The sequence below is a fragment of the Anopheles maculipalpis genome, chromosome X (assembly GCF_943734695.1).
Source record: "Anopheles maculipalpis chromosome X, idAnoMacuDA_375_x, whole genome shotgun sequence".
In the NCBI taxonomy this organism is placed as follows: Eukaryota; Metazoa; Arthropoda; class Insecta; order Diptera; family Culicidae; genus Anopheles; species Anopheles maculipalpis.
Window position 1 is genome coordinate 2,142,638 of NC_064870.1, and position 19,910 is coordinate 2,162,547.

At 46.4% G+C, this 19,910-nt stretch overlaps 4 protein-coding genes across 7 annotated transcripts in view; 1 reads left to right on the forward strand and 3 right to left on the reverse strand.

The window, feature by feature from the left end:
• Positions 1–19,910, reverse strand: part of LOC126559422 (transmembrane protein 41 homolog) — a 452,775-nt gene that overhangs the window by 379,438 nt on the left and 53,427 nt on the right. The window contains exon 4 of one of the 4 annotated variants that reach the window (XM_050215604.1): positions 17,299–17,308. The exons of 2 other annotated variants lie outside the window; for them this stretch is intronic. The gene's annotated coding sequence lies outside the window, so the exon portion shown is untranslated. Of the gene's footprint in view, positions 1–17,298; positions 17,317–19,910 lie in introns of those variants that run through there. One more of the 4 variants, XM_050215612.1, reaches the window with a different exon arrangement.
• Positions 1–19,910, reverse strand: part of LOC126557510 (facilitated trehalose transporter Tret1) — a 259,197-nt gene that overhangs the window by 45,106 nt on the left and 194,181 nt on the right. The gene's annotated exons all lie outside the window — the stretch shown is intronic.
• LOC126558706 (protein mab-21-like) lies at positions 4,854–6,064 on the forward strand. The gene is made up of 2 exons (XM_050214763.1): positions 4,854–5,066; positions 5,170–6,064. The coding sequence occupies exons 1-2, from the start codon at positions 4,864–4,866 to the stop codon at positions 6,062–6,064; spliced, it is 1,098 nt and encodes a 365-aa protein (XP_050070720.1). The 5' UTR covers positions 4,854–4,863.
• On the reverse strand, positions 17,407–19,526 carry LOC126558696 (protein mab-21). Its single transcript, XM_050214752.1, has 2 exons — positions 18,750–19,526; positions 17,407–17,794 (listed from the first exon to the last, which is right to left on the reverse strand). The coding sequence occupies exons 1-2, from the start codon at positions 19,495–19,497 to the stop codon at positions 17,445–17,447; spliced, it is 1,098 nt and encodes a 365-aa protein (XP_050070709.1). The 5' UTR covers positions 19,498–19,526; the 3' UTR covers positions 17,407–17,444.

Consider the following 19,910-nt stretch of genomic DNA (forward strand, 5'->3'; position numbering starts at 1 on the left):
AAAGCTTTGCAGGAAGAGTCGCATTTAAATTCGTTCGAGGTACATGCTCGTGTAAAAATCAACACAAATCATGCGACACACCGACCCCCATCAGAAGAAGTGCGTTAGAACAGCTCTAACAGCTCTAACGCAGGCACAATGACCGATCTGATCGTGCCACTGGAGCTGCTGCCTAGCCGATCGTTTCAAGTCAAACTGCTCAACCTCGGCATCATCGTTGAGTGCAACCAACCGCCGGGCAATTAACGGAAATAGCCGAAAAGGCATCGCCATGCGAGAGCACCGTTCCTTCGCTGACTGATTATGACTGACAAACATATTGGAATGATTAAGCAACAACCGCCCAACCGTGCATACGCGCACCGCGACGCGCACGTTGACAGCGGCGGCGAGTTTTTCCCGTTCGGCTGGAAAATCATTCCCCGGGCGGCGCACATTTTAAGCCAACCGCCACGGTGTTGCTTGGATCCTGGTCACGGCACCAGGCAATAAATTATGCAGCGCTCGCGCATCGCCTGCATGCAATTAGGAGGAAGGTGGTGAAAGTGCATTCTCCTCCTCGCCCATCTGCCCTTGTCCGCACACCCATAAAATCCCTTCCGAAGGAGTGTATGCGTTTGTGAGTGTGTGTGTGTAGATATTCATTGTGTTATTATTTACTAGCCACGCGCACCACGTGGAAAACCCCGATGAGTCAAGAAGCGAAAAGTAAGTATCACACAAATCTCGGCACACCCTCCTCGGGGGATGTGCACGATGTGTGTCACAATGAATAAATTATAATTAAACTGAAATCACAATTTTAGACTTGTCAGACACCGTCTCCGTACGAGTGCCGCACAGTGTTTGGAGGGCGTCGGTGTCTGTCGGTGTCGTTTTGGAGCATGATGCAATTTTTAACTCGCGCTGAAAGTGTGTCGTTGCTGCGTAGTGATAGGAACGGATGCGGTGTGGAAGGAGCCGGTCGGTGGACGAAACTCTACATGACTGACTGGGAATGTGAAACCGATTTGTACTACGCTCGGAAGTAATCAGGAGCATACTTGTGAAATTATTTCTTTCATCAATTGAATGGGAACAGAACGTGAAATAAAGAGAAGGTAGAAGAAGATGGTTCGATGTGCTGGGTAGGCCTGTATTATCTTAGTCAGAGCATCAGAGGATCCTTTCGAGTGATTGAAGAAATAGTGAGGGTTGGCACTTCCTACTGCCTCTGCGACTTCTGTGATCCAGTCGCCAATACACTTGCCTTGAAGGACTTGCTTAGCCGCTGGAGCACTCCAACTTCTATTTCGCTTGGGGTCTCCTCAGTGCAAAATACGCTTCTGCCTACAACTTCACTGCAACTTGAATGTTTGATGCCCAATCTAGAGGAGAGTTTTGAACATTTGATGACCTTACTTTGTAGCACGAATTCGTAGGCAAGTCCATATATGTCCACTTAAAGAGATACGAATAGAGAAGAGGCGTAGCAGACCTTTGTTGACCGATACTATTAGAAAAGAGAGAGAGAGAGAGAGAGAGAGAGAGAGAGAGAGAGAGAGAGATAGAGAAAGAAGAGAGCATTACAGTGCTTAATAATTGTAATGTTTTAGTGCGCTGAAAGTCCTTCCACAATCGTCTGCTAGTCAGCACCAACCAAATTGTTACGAATCCAGAAACCAGTTTGGTGCGTTTGAAGCACCGGGTGTCAGATGTAGAGGCACGGGATGGCAGCCCTTGCTAGATGCAGCTACCCATTTCAAGGAACTTTTGCCGACAATTCCCTCACCTGCCTGGCGGTGGCTGCTTCTACGTGCACGCCGCGAGGATTTATGACACTCAGGTTCGGCTGACAGTTTTAAATAGATCGCCAATGTCAGATAAACGGATCGGATCTGTAACCCGGCATGCATGTACAAGCGAATGTGCTGCGTGCTCGGGATGCAAAAAAGTGCAAGTCTGTCCCTTTGCTGCTGGCAGCAGCACGGGCCAGAATATCAATGGGAATGGTGGCAGGCGTGTACCACGGGGCACTACACCATCGAGGGTGATCTCTAGCTGATGATGCCACCGCTAGAAGGTAACCCAAGGTTCCGATTACGCGGTACCTGATCGAGAGAAGGGAAGGAAGAGATAATCGTCATGGTTTAGTTTCGTATAATATTTGATGAGCTTCTTTGAATGGGATTGTTAATGGACTGCTTAGCGTGTGCTTCTAACGGTGTGTCAAAACGATTAAATTATCTATTTAAATAGACTCAAAACGGAAGCAGGCATAAAGGGGAATGGTTTAGGTAGATTTTTTCGTTACATTTGTTCTTAATTTTCGCGTCGAAGAAGGCTCGAATGGCTCATGAAAATAATGTTAAAATGGCTGCCCTGCTCACACAGTTGTGGAGTGTAGAAATTGCGCAGTTGCCATGTGACAGTGCTATCCACAAACACTTTAAAATCTAGTTTTACCACTACCTTGTAGCATGCGCCAAACGATGCCTTCAGTCCCTCGGGGGGGATTCCTTAAGTCCAGTAATTTATTTATGATGGCTCGCAGGTACAATAGCTTCAGAATCTTATCTTTGCCCTTCCAAGCTTGAACGTACTAGTAATGGGTTTTTGCCGCACTCAAGCGCTCGATAGTGCCGTGCCAGTGAGCATTTTAGGCCGAACGGAAGAGAAGCAGCACATTTAGGCAATGTGGAATTTTACGAGCCTTTCCATGTGACATGTGTTATCTCGCTTTCCGGTCGAAATGTTCGATTGGCGTACGCCATATGCGGAAAGCCGGCGAATCGATACGGAAGCAAGGAAGGTTCAGATGAAGAATGTTGACGGAGAGAATACATCTATAGGAGAATCAAAAACCTACAAAAATTGGGGAATTTCAAGATGTTATAATGTCTTTGGTGGTGGAAAAGTTTAGCAAAAATATTTTAATGTATGGAAATAAACGTACAACCATGCAGTATGCCTGGAAGAAGGTAAAAAAAAAAACAGGGAAGAAATCTAGTTTTTATTCACAGCCATCACACGCGTTGTAGGCAATACGGTGCAAACCGTCATGTTTAAGATGTATTTAAAATAAAATAGATAGAAATTAAAGTAAAATATTCGCAGCGGGAAAAGAGACTGCAAAAGGCTTCTAATATTCACACTGTTGGATCAGTACCCACCGGAGGCGGCCCGGTGGTGTAAGCGACAGCGTCACCGGTCTTCAAACGGCAGGACACCGGGGTTCAAATCCCATCCAGATCCGACCTCCCAAAGTTTTGTTGAGGACTCTTACTATCCAATCACGCGGTATCAGCAGGTCTAGTAAACCACAGTTAGATTTAGATGGTCGGCGTTGACGCCTAGTAGGAGGTCTTGAAGCCCCTAGAGAAGAAGAAGTTTTTATTAAAGCCATCGGAGATGTATAGACAAATTTAAGAAAATATTAAAGCTACTACAACATTATTTGCCCCTAAATTCAATATTATCCGCATCCGGCAACATCACAGACTGCTGCAGTTTTGTTCACCAGTGGATGAATGCAGAAATGAACGCTGCCCCTATTCATTTTGCAAGCGCCGCAGTGTAAGCCACGCCCATTTATCCGCTCTTCCTCCACCTGCATCGATTCGTGTGCGTGCGTGCGATTGCGTGTGTTTGGAAATGAACGACGAGATGCGGCAAGTCATCTGGAGTCGGAATTTTTGCACCCCGACTTCCGGTAATCCTTGGGGAAATTATGCTCAATGATGGTAGAAGATTTGTGTATGTGCTTTGGTAAAGTTAAGACTGATTTAGAGTGAGGCTTTTGTAACATCTCTTGAAGTGCTGCTCATAACACTCGAAACGGGAAATAATCCCATCCCATCCGATATTCAGACATCCTTTTTTTTTTAATTCCGATGCATTCAGTTAGGGGATGTGTGTGTGTGCGTGTGATAATATTTCAAGATGGTGGGGATACTGATATCCGATTCCCGACCCACGATTCGCTCTTGCAAGATCTTGTGTAATTGTAGGGAAGGGAGGATTCCAGTAGCGTCTCTCAGATGCTATCAGGTCGGCGCCATATGTCCGCACGAAGTTTGGAGCAAAACGGCGAGCGAGCGAGACAGCAGAGTGTTCGTAGTGTGTGCGTACTTTTAGTGGGGCAAAATCGGTCGAGGTTCGTAAACACACCTCGAGACCGTGGTCGGTTTGTTGGGGTTTCGGCAGGATATGCTGGACACACGCGTCCAGGGTCCGACCGACCCCCGCACGCAGTGGGGGGTGGGACGGAGACCAGCGGGAAGGATGTCTAGCGAAGCGCTGTCGGCATCGTCAGTATCGTTCGTGAGCGTGCCCTTTTTGCTCGGTTGTGAAGACAGAGGTCAGGTGGGCGCAGCGGTTTTTTTTTTTTTATTTTGCACGGGGGAGCGCGCGCGCGCGCCTGCGTATGTGTTTGAGCGGATGCCGTGCAAGCGCCCGGCTAGTAAATACCCGCCAGTATCGCGCGGCCACGAGATTGAGATATATCGTGTGCACGGTTCGAACGGTTTTGTTTCCCGGAGGGCATCATAACGCGGGTGACCCGGGCATCCTGGACGCGAATACGCCGGTGCGCATCGGGCCGGGTACGATTTTGGCGATGATCTGCGGCGGGCCACATGACGTACCGTGATACAGCCAGTCAGCCTTCCGCCCACAACAGCTTTCCCGTGGTACAGGTCAGTGCACGTACGTAGTCGGATAATTCTAGTGCACAGTGGTGTGACGTTGATGGCGCCCGGCGTCCGGTGGTGGTAGAGATCCTGCACACTGACCAGAGCGCGAAAGATCCTTCACGCTTACTTATACGAGCGGAGTGGCAGACAGACAGGTAGCAGGACACAAAACAAAAGGGTTCTTCCAAAGATGTTGGTACCGGCGGACATGATCACTGTGCAGTCGAAAACGATCTTCCAGATCAACAAGTACTACGCAGAGAAGGTGCAGGTGCGCATGGGCAACATCGCCATCGTGCTGCGTGAGATATGCAAGATCGTGCAGGAGGTGTTGCGCGAGGTGGAGGTCCAGGAACCGAGGTTTATATCCAGCCTGGTCGAGTGCAACGGACGGTAAGTCGTTTGCTAAAACTTCGGGACCAAATTATTGCGGGAAGTTCTTTGATTCTTGATGGTGCTAAAGATGCTAAAGATGTGGCACGGCGTTGGGTTTCAGGTTCGAGGGCCTGGAGGTAATTTCGCCGACGGCATTCGAGGTCGTGCTGTACCTTAACCAGATGGGTGTCTTCAACTTCGTAGACGATGGCTCACTCCCCGGTGCAGCGGTACTGAAGCTGAGCGACGGCCGCAAACGCTCGATGTCGCTGTGGGTCGAGTTCATCACCGCGTCCGGCTATCTATCGGCGCGCAAGATCCGTTCCCGGTTCCACACGCTCGTTGCCCAGGCGGTTGAGAAGTGTCCGTACCGGGACATGGTGAAGCTGGTGCCGGACACGACCGAGGTGAAGCTGCGCATCCGCGAGCGCTACACCGTCCAGATCACGCCCGCCTTCAAGTGCACCGGTATCTGGCCCCGCTCGGCAGCACACTGGCCCATCCTGAACATTCCCTGGCCCCATCCGGCACTCGTCGCCGAGGTGAAAACGGAGGGGTTCGATCTACTCTCGAAGGAAAGCGTTATCCTGCAAGGGAAGAACGCAAACGTGGAGGGTGACGCTTGGCTGCTGCACTTCACCGAGGCCGAGAATCGCTTGCTGCAGGGCGGCTATCGGAAGCGTTGTCTCAGCATCCTCAAAACACTGTGCGATCGGCATCTGGATCTGCCGGGCGCACCGATCGGATACTACCATCTCAAGACGCTGCTGCTGTACGAGTGCGAGAAACATCCGCGGGAAACCGAGTGGGATGCGGGTTGTGTAGCGGACCGGTTGAATGGGATCTTTCTGCAGCTAATCTCCTGTCTACAGTGTCGCCGATGTCCGCACTACTTTCTGCCCAGTCTGGATCTTTTCAAGGGCAAATCGCCGACGGCACTGGACAACGCGTCCAAGCACGTGTGGCGCCTCTGTCGGGACATTCTCACCAGCAGCAAAGCATTCGACAGGCTGTAGTGTGGGGTCCAGCGCGACAGTTCCGAGCTCCGACGACCATATCATAGTGTCAGGACACAGGCAAGAACTTTACCGTGTGCGATGTGTATACGAAGTGGTTCACGACCACGACCAGCAACTAGTTTTAAAACGCTTTATAAACGTTGTGAACGTTTGATGAGTGCGTGGTGAGATGGTTCGGTATTTCAGACAGGGACAAAACAAATGCTCAACAGTAGTATACGATGTGTCTGCCTTAGTTTGGGTGTTACAATAAGCTTCACTAGCACAATCTCTGGTGAGTGGTATAAATAAGGTGCAACCTGCTCATGGTGAGATAGTTTGAGTTATTTTCTCTTCTTCGCCGCTTTACGCTTGTCCAACTCCAAAATCGCCATTACAAGGATTATGTTTCTGTTTTTTTCGATCCGAAATATTGCACGTGATAATTGCTAGGAAGTTTAAGGTGTCTCCGCGGCCATTTTCAATCATTTGCTTCCGAAATTTAGGCGATGCGAAGCGAAACCCCATCGCCTGTAAGGTTATGTTTACTTCGCATTCTGTGCTGCTTTTTTTCCCGTTTATTTATAGAGGCTTTATAGAGAGTTTTTAAAACTAAATTCGCCTCTCTACTGTTTACAACAAAAAAAAAAAAAAAAGATTCTGTCCTGCTACGTTAAATAGGTGCGAATGTTTAATAGTTTGATTGGTATTTTATAAGATTTTTTGTTTGTAAATATTAACAAAAGCGAAGCTTTCAATCAATCTAAAGGCAATGTTATTGAAAACTATGTTTAAAATTATTATAAATATGTATTTCTACACCGGGAATTCTTGATGACATTCTGCAGGAAAACAAGCACTATTACTATTTAAGTAATAGAATGCTTGGGAAAATGGCGACCCAATGGTGTAGGCGACAATGGCGCCCGTCTTCAAATCCCATTCGGTCTCGTCCCCCCGTAGTTTGAGGACTTTACTATCCAACTACATGGTATATCGGCAAGTTTAGTAAGCCATTCGATGGCCGGCGTGACCTTAGAGAGGTCGTTAAGCCAAGAAAAAAACGCAGAAGAAGCTTAGGAAAATGAAACACGACGCATCAGATGTATCTTGTACGACTTCGCATCATATAAATATTTTTTTAATAATTTAATGAAATATAATTTTATCTTTCTGTTCAAAAACCAACTTCAAACCAATACCAGCTGTAGCAATGTCCGTTCAATTGCGGCGTTCTAAGCCGTGCTTATTTGTCGCATACATATCTTCGTGATGCTGCGATTCGACAGCAAACAAGTCACAAATTGCTGCAACAAAAAACAAAAAATCGCCAACAAAACAGAATAATGCATCGAACAAGCATGAGCAAACATTTAATTATATCGCCCCGAAGTGCGTAGATAATCGCATTAATTAATGCCACATTCCCGCACTAATAATGATATCAAACCGGAGCTCGCATTTAAAACGATCGCATCCGCACCTGAAAACGTCGGTGCCGCTTCCAATTTTAACTGGCCAACAGCGAAAGAAAGAATGACTTTCGCGTAAGTAAGAAAGTATGTAAGAAAACAGCGACAGAAAAATGCAGGGAAATGTGGAACTCTTGATTGTGATTAAAATTTCATGTGGAAAAACAATGGAAAACGGAAAGAACAACAAAACAAGACCGCACCAGAAACCAGAAGTTGAATAAGAAAGAGAGAGAGAGAGAGAGAGAGAGAGAGATAGAGAAACCCCTTGTGAGCTGCCATACGGAGAGAATCGAACAGAATGCTGATGAAAGGTGATTTAAGACGATTGGATTCTCTAGGTTGGCGCGGTTGGAAAAGCCGGAAGCAGGACCCTACTGTATGGCACTAATTTATGAAAGCGACCACCGAAATAAAACATGGCCAAACATGGAGCCAGGTTGTGTTTGTGTGTGTGTGCGTTTCCTTTGCTTCGAAACTCCACACAAAGCGAGTCTATTAACAATTAAATTGTAAGACAAGCGCCCGATTTGCTTCCAAGTTGCAGAGCTAGGGGTGAAGATTGAGGGGAAATAAAATTAAAACAAAAAAACTACCCACACAAACACAAACAAAACTCGCACAGTTAGTGGTAAATGTTGGCTAGTTGCCCGTTTCATTTGATCGCCTGTTGACGGTCACAGTTTTATGATTTAACGATGGTTGGCGTTTTATGCGTTTTGAGTATTCTCTGCAGCTTACAAAGGGCAAGGGGGGCAAGGGAAGGGAAAGGGAGAAGACACAACTAAAGCTGGTAAATGAGGAATGAGGAGCAAACCATTGTTAACAGTTGCAACCCACACATTTGCTTACAATTGCATACATTCAGGAGTTTACGATATTTAAATATTTATAAAAGCGACACGGACCGATGGCAAGCAGTTGGGAAAAAGGTCAAAAACCAAAACCCGCGATGTGGTACAATGATGGGGAAAGGAACCCAGAGCAAGGAAAGCGAAGGGCGGGAGTTATTAAAATGACCAGCAAAGAAGGGGCAGCATTTTGTTTTTGCCTTTAGAGCGAAGCTGTGAGCTGCATCGGGAATCAGCTGGTGGTGGAGAATTTGCACTTCTGCACAGCGCTGAAAAATGGAGAAGTTCGGAGAAAGTGTTGGGCAAACTTCGGACGTCAAACTATTTAATTTTAGCAAAGAGACGCTTTTTCTAAGTGCAAAAATATATTAAATAAAAATCAAACAATTTAAAGCAATAAAATATAAAAATTTTAAACAAAATTTTGATGCACAGCTCGATAAGGCACAACGCGCGTTGCGAAATGCGAAGGCATCAACAATGCCCCAGCGATTGGAACGTGCCTGTGAATGTATGGCATTCTGCACCACCACACCGAACATTCATCATACGTGCGTAACTTTGTATGCGACCGGACAGGCGCAAGTTATCACATTTTAATCGACCCGCAACACACACACTGGGAGCGGCCGGCAGGTGACCACAAAAATAAGTCCAAAGGCAAACGAAAATAAAAACAAACATTATAAGCTCATCAGTAAGTTTGTGCGCGTACCGCTGCGAGTCGGTTACATTTAATAATTTTATTGATATCCCGGTGACGCGTGGTGCATACGGAGCAACCACGAGCAAATGCCCCCGAAGTGAATGCTTGAAAACGCGAATAGATTGTTACTGCAAGCAGTAGTTTGGAACGTATTAAAGAAATTATACGACAAGCGAACAGAGTTTAGAGTGGTAAAATTTAGCTAGAAAAGAAAGGAAACTTGAACAGAACATGGAAAGTACAATAAAATCGGATGAAAAGCAGAGCAAAAGTATAAGAAAATAGAAAAGAATATTAAAGTAGTAGCTTCGTACTCAAGAATTTCAATAGAGGACACTACGATAAATGAAGAGAAGAAAACTTAAATAGAGAAAAGAATAATTTAGTAAAAACAATAAATTTGTGCGAACAAAATCCTAACAAAAACTAAAAAATACAATCGAAATAAATCGAACGCCAAGAATGAGTTGAAAAGCCAGAACCTAGTAAAGATAAAAATCAGAATTCTTCGACCAACCCCAACCAACACTTACGCACCCACAAATACACTCGGTGCTTATGTTTATTAATTTTATAGACATTCACCGGTGCTATCATCAAGCTCATAAATTTGGGCAAGTTTGTGTCCCGATTCTGGGAATGGCGGTGCGGTGGGCGGCTGGGAATTCGCGCCAAACGGACGAGTTGTGGATGACTTGATATGCGCTACTTTTTTTTTTTTTGGTCTTCCCCCCGCCATGGGTTCACTTTTTCTTGTTCCCTCATTTGGAGCCCGGCGGCAGGCGGACGGCGGGTCCCGATCATCGTCACCTCAGACGGTGATCGGCAAAGGGAAAGAGCAAACATTCGGCTGTTAGTATTCCGAAACGCCTAATGAAACACGTGTTAAACATGGCATCGCCATGAACGTGAACCCGTAGGCATCCTTGCGAACTTGCAGCATCCTTTTCGCACAAGTGCTTACAGGTGGATGGGTTAAAGGGGTGCCAAGCGGGGGACGGGGGGGGGGGGGGGGTGAAGGCACGCAATTAGAACGCGGCGGAACGCGCGAAGAAATGACTGTTTTGTCGTCTTTCAACATCATAATTAGGGGGATGCCCGGGTGCGACCGCTTCGAGAGGGTTTTAATTATTTGATTTCGAGATCTGTAGGGCGGTCAAGAGCGTGAGGGGAGGTGTTTGAAAGGGAGAGGGGAGGGGGGGTGGGGAGGAGGGAATGTTTCTCTGTGTGTGTAAATTGATTGAAAGACCGGTCAAAGTTATACACACGTGTGAGATGGGGCGTGTGTTTAATTTCGGACTGTTTCAATTAACTCTTCAATGCGCAGTATTGAAATGTCAGATTAGCCGAGGTATTTCTTCCTTTTATTTTTATTATTATTATTTTTTTTCCTCTCTTTTATTTAATTTGTCTTATTAAAAACTAGGCAAACTAGTTACCTGAAACGTGTGAAATTAATAGCAAACATGTAGAACGAATCGATGCTTATGATTGAGTGATCGTCAGAAAACTAGGGCGTATGACTTCCAACGGTATGTTCGCCAGTACGTCCGGTATTTGCTTCTCATCAGTGACGTCAAAAATGTCACATACGGCGGACGGAATGTAGTCATAGTGTCCATTGTGGGTGATGAAGTTGGGAAATTCCGAGGACTTTCGCGTAGCGTTGACGAACTATCAAGGTACGTGAGAGTCACTTCGCGAACGCGACGAAAGTACGCCATCGGTGCCTAGCCGCAGCTTCACGGAAGCGACCACTTGCTCCACGGCAATGCGTCGGGATGATGATCCTACGACGATTCCGCCCGGGGGTGGATCGTCGTTCAGGATTGCGACTGTGAGGGGTAGATGCAGTATACAAAAGACTGTATCCATTGCGCACCTCTGTGATGAGCAAGCTTACCCATAGCTATGAGAGATGAGGTAGCTGAGAGCCGCTTGTAAACCGACCTGAACACCTATATCTTTTACTACCAGACAGCGCGGATTTTTGAGAATGTTGAGGCCTCTCCCGAAAAGAGCAGTGAAGGGATACCACCGTCAGCATATTGGAGATGGTAGAGGACCTCTTCTTGGTAGAGGAGACTTGATCTGCTACTATGCCTGCCAATAAATAGTATTTGCTCGTTTCCTTCTCACTCTATCGCTCATCTCACTCAGCTCTCTCAGCGAGAACAGGATTCAAGAATCGATTCAGTTCTTCAACTGCATCGAAGGGTTACGCACATCGCACATCGGGACCTGTGCTAACGGAACGCATCCGAATGCGCTCGTAATTAGCGCTTGTTGTTAAATATTAATAAGCAAGCCCTGTTTAATAGCAAAGATGCCGATCATATCCGACAGCGCTCAAAGCACGGGAATAAAGCGGAGCAAAAATAAAAACGGGTTTAAACATTTCATTCCTGAAGGAACCGGAATGAAGCAATAATACTAAACGCACTGTAAAAATGTGAACCGGTTCCGGTTATTTCGCCGAAATGGCCCACATTGCGAAAAGCTCTTCCGGTCCGGCGACCCGGCAGACAGGAACGGGGTGGTGGGAAAGAACATAAAATCGAACCATCCACGTTGACAAAAAAAAAAGAAGCCTCCCACCGGGGTCAACGATGGGAACCAGCAGACCACTAAAAACGCTATCAAATCTTTCAAATCTTTCTACCATTAATTCATTTACATTTCTTTCGGTGTTCTGCTGGGCCGTTGGCTCTTTCCTATCGGCTCCACGGCTCGGCACTGCCAGCCGCTCCCGCTTCGCTTGGCTTTGGCGAGTTTTAATGTTATTAATTCATGCTTCAGGTGTTTATTTGAATCTTTCACGTCGACCAGATAAAAGAGACAGTCCTCTTCCTCGTTCGCACCTCACGCAGCCTCCGCAATGCCGTCTGCTATATTTACTTTGTGCGTTAAATTTATAGTGGCAATAAATTAGGAAATTATCATGTTTTCATATTGACGTCGTTGTAGCGGTTGTTGTCGTGGATTGTAAATAAATGTGTTTTCCTTCTCGTTTTCGTTTATTTATTAATTTTTTTTTTAAATTATTTTTCGCTCGAGTGTCAAAAATCCGGGTATGGGAGGGGGGGTTTCGGTGATAGATTAGATGAAACGGGAGTAAGCATGAAGCTGCCTGTCACATTGGCCATTGATAGTGTGTGTTTTCTTCTAAGTAGTATTAAAGAGAAGGTTGTAAATGATAGCAGCATGAAGCAGAAAACAAAAGCAATACCCGGTGCGATAAATTTACAAAATTTTGGTCCACTCTCGCCACTCGGCAAATGATGGGAATTTAGATACACGCGCTGGAGGCTGGAGGCTGCAGGGTGGGCTGGAACACAGGTGGGTGACGGAATGACGGCGGGTATCACGAAACGGTGGCCACCGCTGGGCAGGGGGGTGCGGTTTTTCATTATTGATTTTCATTCCCATCGTGTTCGGCGTTCGTGCGCGTGCGTTCCCTGCGGGGTCGCCCAGTTCGTGTTTCACATCATTAATGTATATTTATGCGCTAGCGGTTGCAATAAGATCTATCTGAGCTGGCTTCGCTGACAGTGAGGGGAGTGTCTGCGGAATCTATGGCGATGCTCCTGCTGGGGAGAGCGGGTACTCCGAACTGTCAGGATCTATCTGTATGACGGGCACAGAAGTAGAGTTTAATGCAACGTAGCTAGTAGATGTGTTAGATAAGACCAACCCAAAATTGTACCCAGTAAAGTGTTGGGTCCGTATCAATTCATTCCAGCATGCACACAAACAATTAAAAGAATAGATTTTGACAGCTAGTAGACAGGCACACTATTCCACTACTGTCATTGGCAGAGGGTCAGCGTATTTGATGGTTCTTTTCTCTCACGAATTGATTTGTTTTGCTGCTCACACACACACACACACACACACACACACACACAGGCTAAAGCTCCAGCCGACCAGAATAATATCTAAATCATTTCCATCGGCGAGTTATGTGTAGGACATCTTGGGAAACAAAAGCATAAATCGAGAAAACGATTCATCGTGGACTGTGCGTGTTTACAGTGTCGAGTTGTGTGATTGTGGGTGGCAAGCGGTGACACCGTGCCTTGCTTAATTGTTTTTAGTGTCGATTTGAGTTTTTGGTTTATCGGTTGGATCGCCTTACAGGCTCGTACCGTACCGGTACGGGATGACTAAACGAAAGGTGAGGAACGGACGGTTGCCATGTGGCTCTTTTGTTTTAGTCTTCCTCTCCGCATCGTGGGTAGTTTTACTTCTCTTTTTCTTTTCTTTTCGCTTATTCTTTTGGCTGTTTATTTAACGAGTAAGATGACCATAATCATGAATGATCATGATCATGATGTTTTGTCCCACCGGCTGATTAATGGTTCATAAATCGATCCCGTCGCCAAACCATTCGCGTGCGTGCTTTATGGGTGTCTTCCTTATCCGAATAGCTATCTTTTTTTTCATGTTTATCGTTCCTGGAGGAGCGCTCAAAACGTGGGAAATAAAAGGAAGCTTAGTGAAAGATGTTGGTCGAGTAGGTACCGCAAAGCTTTTTAATAGAGTAAGGTATTTAACAATGCATGGAAGGTGATTTTTTCTACTCACAAGAAAGCTTTTGAGTGACTTTAGTAGTTTAGTAAAAATTTCAGTGTTTCTCAGGTCACAGCACAAGTGTCTTCATGTTTAAAACAATATGCGACTTTAGATTGAACAATAATATGGCGTAGATACTTCGGATGATTCGTTCTGTCAAAATCGCGGCTTGTTTTAAACATGGAGACACTTGTTCTGTGACCTGAGAAACACTGTATTCGTTAGGATACAGGATGTTTTTGCAGAAATAACCTAAACTTGATTGCCTCCAATGATCACCATTATATGGCACCACCTTCACCGGATGTAAAACTCTCAGGGTCCTTAACTACTACCCACGGCCTGCGCCCAGGAAGATGGACTTGCCGCTCTTTTTTTTCGGCCTGGGACTAGACAGAGGGTCATGGTGGAAGCTTCAGGGACTATCTTCCGTAACGGGACTATGACCAGAATATGGATTGTATTCTGGCATTAGTCTAAATAGAAATCATTGGGATGAGGGCCTTCTACGCAGCAGAAAATTACCAAACGTTCGAGAAGAAAATGCACAATTAAATCGTGACAACATCAGTGACGGATAGGTAATCGTCACATCGAGGTCGTCCAAAACTTCATTCCAAACTAATTACTTGTAAATAAAACTCAGACGAGCGTTATCCAAAATTCTAGAACTCTTGGTTAGTGAAGCAGAAATAATTCTTTAAAAAAATATCTCTCTCGGTCTCTCTCGGGGAATTCTCTTTCGGTCCTAGTGGAACGTTCCTCAACCGCAACTACAGCTAGCCTGCGCCGGGCAGTCTCTGCTCTGTCAGCTACAGGTTTTTAATCAGGGAAGGAAGAACAAGAACCCTGCCTGCAGCAGGAAATATGATATTTAGCAGCTAAAAAGAATCGACAGGGCCCGATTTAAGGATTCCGCCCTTTTGTTTACCGGTCCATTATTGTTTGTTTTTCACCAGCGTTTGTCCGCGTTTTTTTTTTTTTTGGTTGTGCTGCGGTTGCAGAGGTCCTTTGTTTTGTGCTTATTCGCCGTTCTTTTATAGGCTCTTTTCTGAAATAAATGTGGGATGGAAAATTTGTCGCTCTCTGTATGCATACATACCGAAAAAGCTAAATCTAAGCACTAGCGCCTGCTAAAACTAAAACACACACACACATTCTGATAGCCGTGTTTGTATTGTTATGCTCGGAATCCAACCCCAATGTACGACTGGCGCGGTGCGAAGCGAAGAAGACGACACACATCCCTTTACCTGCCATATCAAATTGCAGTTTGCTGATTTAAAATGAACTGCGCGTCGAATAATGGCAGGTCCGCGTTGACGTTTGACGTGCCCGGATAGTGGAATGGTTTACGGCAAGCAGGCCACACCCCTCCTCCCTCCTCCCTCAAGGATTCTTCTCATTTGCTTTCACGTACACGTTCCAGCTCGAACCGTTTGTTTGGTGCTGTGTGACGATTTGCGTACTCTTCTGCTTGTTTCGACCGTAAGGACCCCGGTGTCCGCCGTACGGACGAGAACTGCAAACCGCACATGAAGTGGAACGCGCCACACGCGGACAAATATGGCGAAAGTGCGTGTTAACATTGTTCGCTTTCCGATTAAGCATTTTATTAGTGTTGGATAACCAAAAACAAAACCAAAAAAAAAAACATTCTTGTCTTCTTGTTGTCTTTTTACTTGGGTTCACGCTCAACCGAAAACAGTAACACAAAACCGGTGGACACCTTTCACCGATTTGAATATCGAGTTTTAATCGAACCAGCCCGATTAGGCGCGCGTATCCCGATACCTGCTGTGCATTTTTCCCTCCCTCCCTCCCTCCCTCTTCCTCGCTCGTTTTATGCTACACACTTTTGTTCTTGCTGCTTGCTGCTATCGTTCAAACGTCAACCAAACGGCACACAACGCCTAACGCCTTTAACGCACGGTTGGCCCCGGCTTGAGGCACGAGAAATTATGAGCCCAATAATCGTAAATTGGTTTGTACGGCCGTTGAAGCTGTCAGCGTTTATTGCCGCACGTCGGGCGCTCGAGCGTCTTCAACCCGTGCATAGGACGGTTATTAGCCCGTCCGATTATAATATTGCATTTTGAACAAGAAAAAAAAAACACGATACCTGTTCGGGTGATGCACACACTTGCACCCAAACCGAACGACGGACGGACGGACGCACGTTTGGGAAAATATTAAATGGTTTGTGTTCAGTGCTTCGGCTCACTGCCGACACGACCGATAACGGACACCCGATAAGCGTGTTGACAGAAAAACAAACGCCAAACGCAATGAAACGCAATTTGAACGACAAAAAAAGAGAAAACGGAGAAGAAAAATTCACTTAAAAAAAAACAAATGAAGAAACAAAATGCACACATTTAAACGAATGGTTAAATGTGTGCATGAACGGAACGTTTCACGAGGCACAATGCGAGCAGACAAAATGGATAATTCTCTTCGTGACTGGTGGTAAGGATTATGTTTTTGATGCACTAATATTGATGAGCGTGTTTGTTTAGTGTGTGAGGGTTTTGACACTTTGACACAATTTCTTGCGAGTTCTTGCGCCCCAAACCTCGCAACCCGATGTATTTGGCGTTACGACAGGTGACAGCGTAGTACGAAGGAAAACCTTAGCACACTTTGACAGTTGGTTCGCCGACAGGAGCTTAATCTGTGTCCTGCTTGAAGTTCTTCTTAACTAGATCTTAGACGAGACGCGTCTGAAGTGGATTTTCTCAGTCGGACATTTTTTTGAGACAAATTCGCAATGCTTTAAACCGAATGTTCTACTTTTGATGCACCACTGATTCTCAAAAATGATCTTATTCCCTCCAAGAAAACGCGCACCACCATGCTACTAGAACCTTTTCGTTTTTGCACCATTGAAAAAAAAAGGTATTTGAATCGTTTATTTTAAATGTATTTTGTTTGCCATTTTGTCTAGCTTAATATCTTCCACGATGCACAATTGTGAATTTCACAACGGGTTTTTGTTTTTATCCTACTCGAACGCGTACGTATTCGTGCCCACTCGCTCACCGCGTACCGTCGGTTCCGATGGGACATGAAACAAGCTCCAACTGACCGCGCACTCTTACATCCTAGTAGATTTGATTCTGATTTTGCGTATTGCGACCCAGAGATCCCCGAATTGCTTGGTTGTACTACAGCGGCGGCTGTGTTGCAACTTGCAGTCTTCCAACAGATGCCCTCCCAATGTGATGCTGGGTGGTTTGGAGGAGAAAAGGAACGTAAGCCATGTAAAAAAAAAACACACACCCCGTTTGCTTTGCATTTACCACTTCCTGACGCTACTAAGAAGAGCCACTCTTGTAACTCCTAGCTCTTATTATTGTTTGTATACTATGCTTCGGTTTGGTTTGCTCTGTCAAACTGGAAACGTCAGTTGGGTAGCATGAACAAAGCACTGCCCGACAGAAAAGGGTTGAAAAACAAAATTGACCTAACTGTTGTACACCTCCTGTCGCAATACAGATCCCCAAAAGGATTCTTCTTTTTAGTAGATTTACAACACCATTAAGACATAAGTTATCGACGAGCTAGCTTAGTGTTTATAGTATACGTGCATAATAATTTAGTACCTCGCTAGAGTTAGTAGTACGTAAGGTTTCTTTCCCTCTCCTTCTCTCCCTCTCTCCCTCTCTTTCTACTTCACCCTCTTTAGTGCCCTCTGGACAGGCGAGGCGCTTACGCCATGCTTTTGCACCGGTCCCTCTCTACCCTACCCCACATTGCTTAGCCTAGTGTGTGTGTGTGCTCCTCACAGCGCTCTACAGCTCCTCGAGGCATCGCGAGTTCGTGAGCATGATTCGCGTCAACCGCCAGACCTGCTTGGACGCGTTCTCGAGCGCACCGGGAGATTTGCCCTTGAACAGGTCCATGTTTGGCAGGAAGTAGTGCGGACACCGGCGACACTGGAGGCAGGAGATTAGCTGCAGAAAGATCCCGTTGATACGGTCGCCCATACAGTTTTCGTCCCATTCCATCTCGCGCGGATGCTTCTCGCACTCGTACAGTAGCAGCGTCTTCATCACGTAGGAGGTGACCGGGTTGCCGGGTAGATCGAGGTGCCGATCGCGCAACGTCTTCAGGATGCTGAGGCATCGCCTTCGGCAGCCACCTGCGATAAATTCATTTGCACAGCGAATTAGTTTTGCTACAGTGAGTCGTGCGCAATTAGAAATTAGGGTGAAAATAAGATTTTGACATTTAGTTGACAAGCGGGAGATTCAAAGCTTCAGTAGATGTGATCAAATCAACTGTTATGCGCACAGAGATAATAAAAAAGATAATCAAAGATGTATTGGCACAGTTTGAGAAATCATAAAACTATCGGACAAACTATTTTCACTCAATCTAGCAAATCAAACGACTCTCATCAAGAACTACAACAGGGAACAGTCTTCCTAATGATTTCTCACTATAGCAATGAAAGACAAAACACAACTCCAACGTCACCAGGATCGCCGCCCCCCTTTCCTTCGGGGCAATAAATCTTTCCAACGCTCCCAGCAAGTAGACCGGACCGTTTTAAAATAATCTAGAAACTATCCATTCACCACTATCAGCGTACAGGTTTTGCCCTGCGCGTAGGCAGAGCCCACGATAATGCGCTCCGGATATCTTAATGTTGGGATGCGAACGTTGCGGCGCGTAACGACGGGAGCTATGCTCTAAGCGATCGCATGTTCGCACCGCCATGACCGCTTTTATGTCGATATTTAGGCGCATTATGTTTAGCTAGTTCTGGTGCGTGTTTTGGGGTGAGGTGTTTGCTAGCCATCAAGAAGCAGCTGATTGCTTTTGCAATTAAAGCTTTACATCCATTAGGGGGGAAGCTAATCTTTCGATGGTTTTTTTTTTTTTTGGTGGTCTGGCGATGTTAGTCCTATCTGTTTTATGAGATGTTTGTATTTTATTGGGACTTTATGTGGGTCTGTTGTAGATTTTTCGACAGCAGAAACTGTTGGAGCATAGTAGAATCAAAAATTGTTCTAAAGGGAATGTGCAACGATGGCCAGAAGAAGGTAAAGGCTGTCCTCTTGAAATTATTGTCGCAATCTGTCGTTTGTTACCTTGCAACAGCTTGTTTTCGGCTTCGGTAAAGCTGAGCACCCAGGCATCGCCCTCCATCGCCGAATTCTTCCCCTGCAGTGCGATGCACTCCTTCGACAGCATGTCGAACCCCTCCGTCTTCACCTCGGACACGATGTTCGGATGGGGCCACGGTATCTGTGGCAGGGGCCAGTGGGAGGCGGACCGCGGCCAAAGGCCGGCACACTTGAAGGCGGGCGTGATCTGCACGATGATGCGCTCGCGGATCCGCAGCTTCACCTCGGTCGTGTCGGCAATCATTTTCACCGAGTCGCGGTACGAGCACTTATCACAGGCTTGGGCGACCAGCGTCTGGAAGCGGGACCGGATCTTCCGGGCGGACAGGTAGCCGGACGCGGTGATAAACTCGACCCACAGCGACATCGAGCGTTTGCGGCCGTCGCTCAGCTTCAGCACGGCACAGCCGGGCAGTGTGCCGTCGTCGACGAAGTTCAGCACGCCCATTTGGTTGAGGTAGATGATGATTTCGAATTCCGTCGGCGAGACGACCTCGAGCCCATCGTACCGCCCGTTGTAATCGTTGAGCGACGAGATGAAGCGCGGTTCCTGCACCTCCACCTCCTTCAGTACGTCCTGCACCACCCGGCACACCTCCTGGATGGTTTTGTGTATTTGAGCCTTCCGGGCCTGGACACGGTCGGCACAGTATTTGTTCATCTGGTAGATAAGCTTCGACTGGACCGCTATCATCTCGGGCGGGACGAGCATTTTGGGCAGGTTTGGAGACACAACACTAAGCTAGCACTTGGGCACAAACGTGTCTTCACTAGGATAACACAGCAACTAGGGATGATGCGGCGATATCCGGAACCACGCTTAACCTAAGTCAAAACACCCGTCGAATGTTTTGACGAGCTTGAACGGTGCAGACACAGCACAGACACATGAATGTTGTAGCGAATGTTGGTTGATAGGCTTGATTGGAGTTGCTTGATATTGGAGCAGGAAAGTAGACACAGTTGACACGTCTTGACACGTCAGGACTCGGGCATTCCGACAAGGACTCTCTTTATTTCTCACGGGTTTTCACACACGCACTCACTCACTCCCAAAATGCCCAAGCACTTCCCAAACACTGATGTCAGGTAATTTTGGCGATTCGAAACAACTCAAACACATAA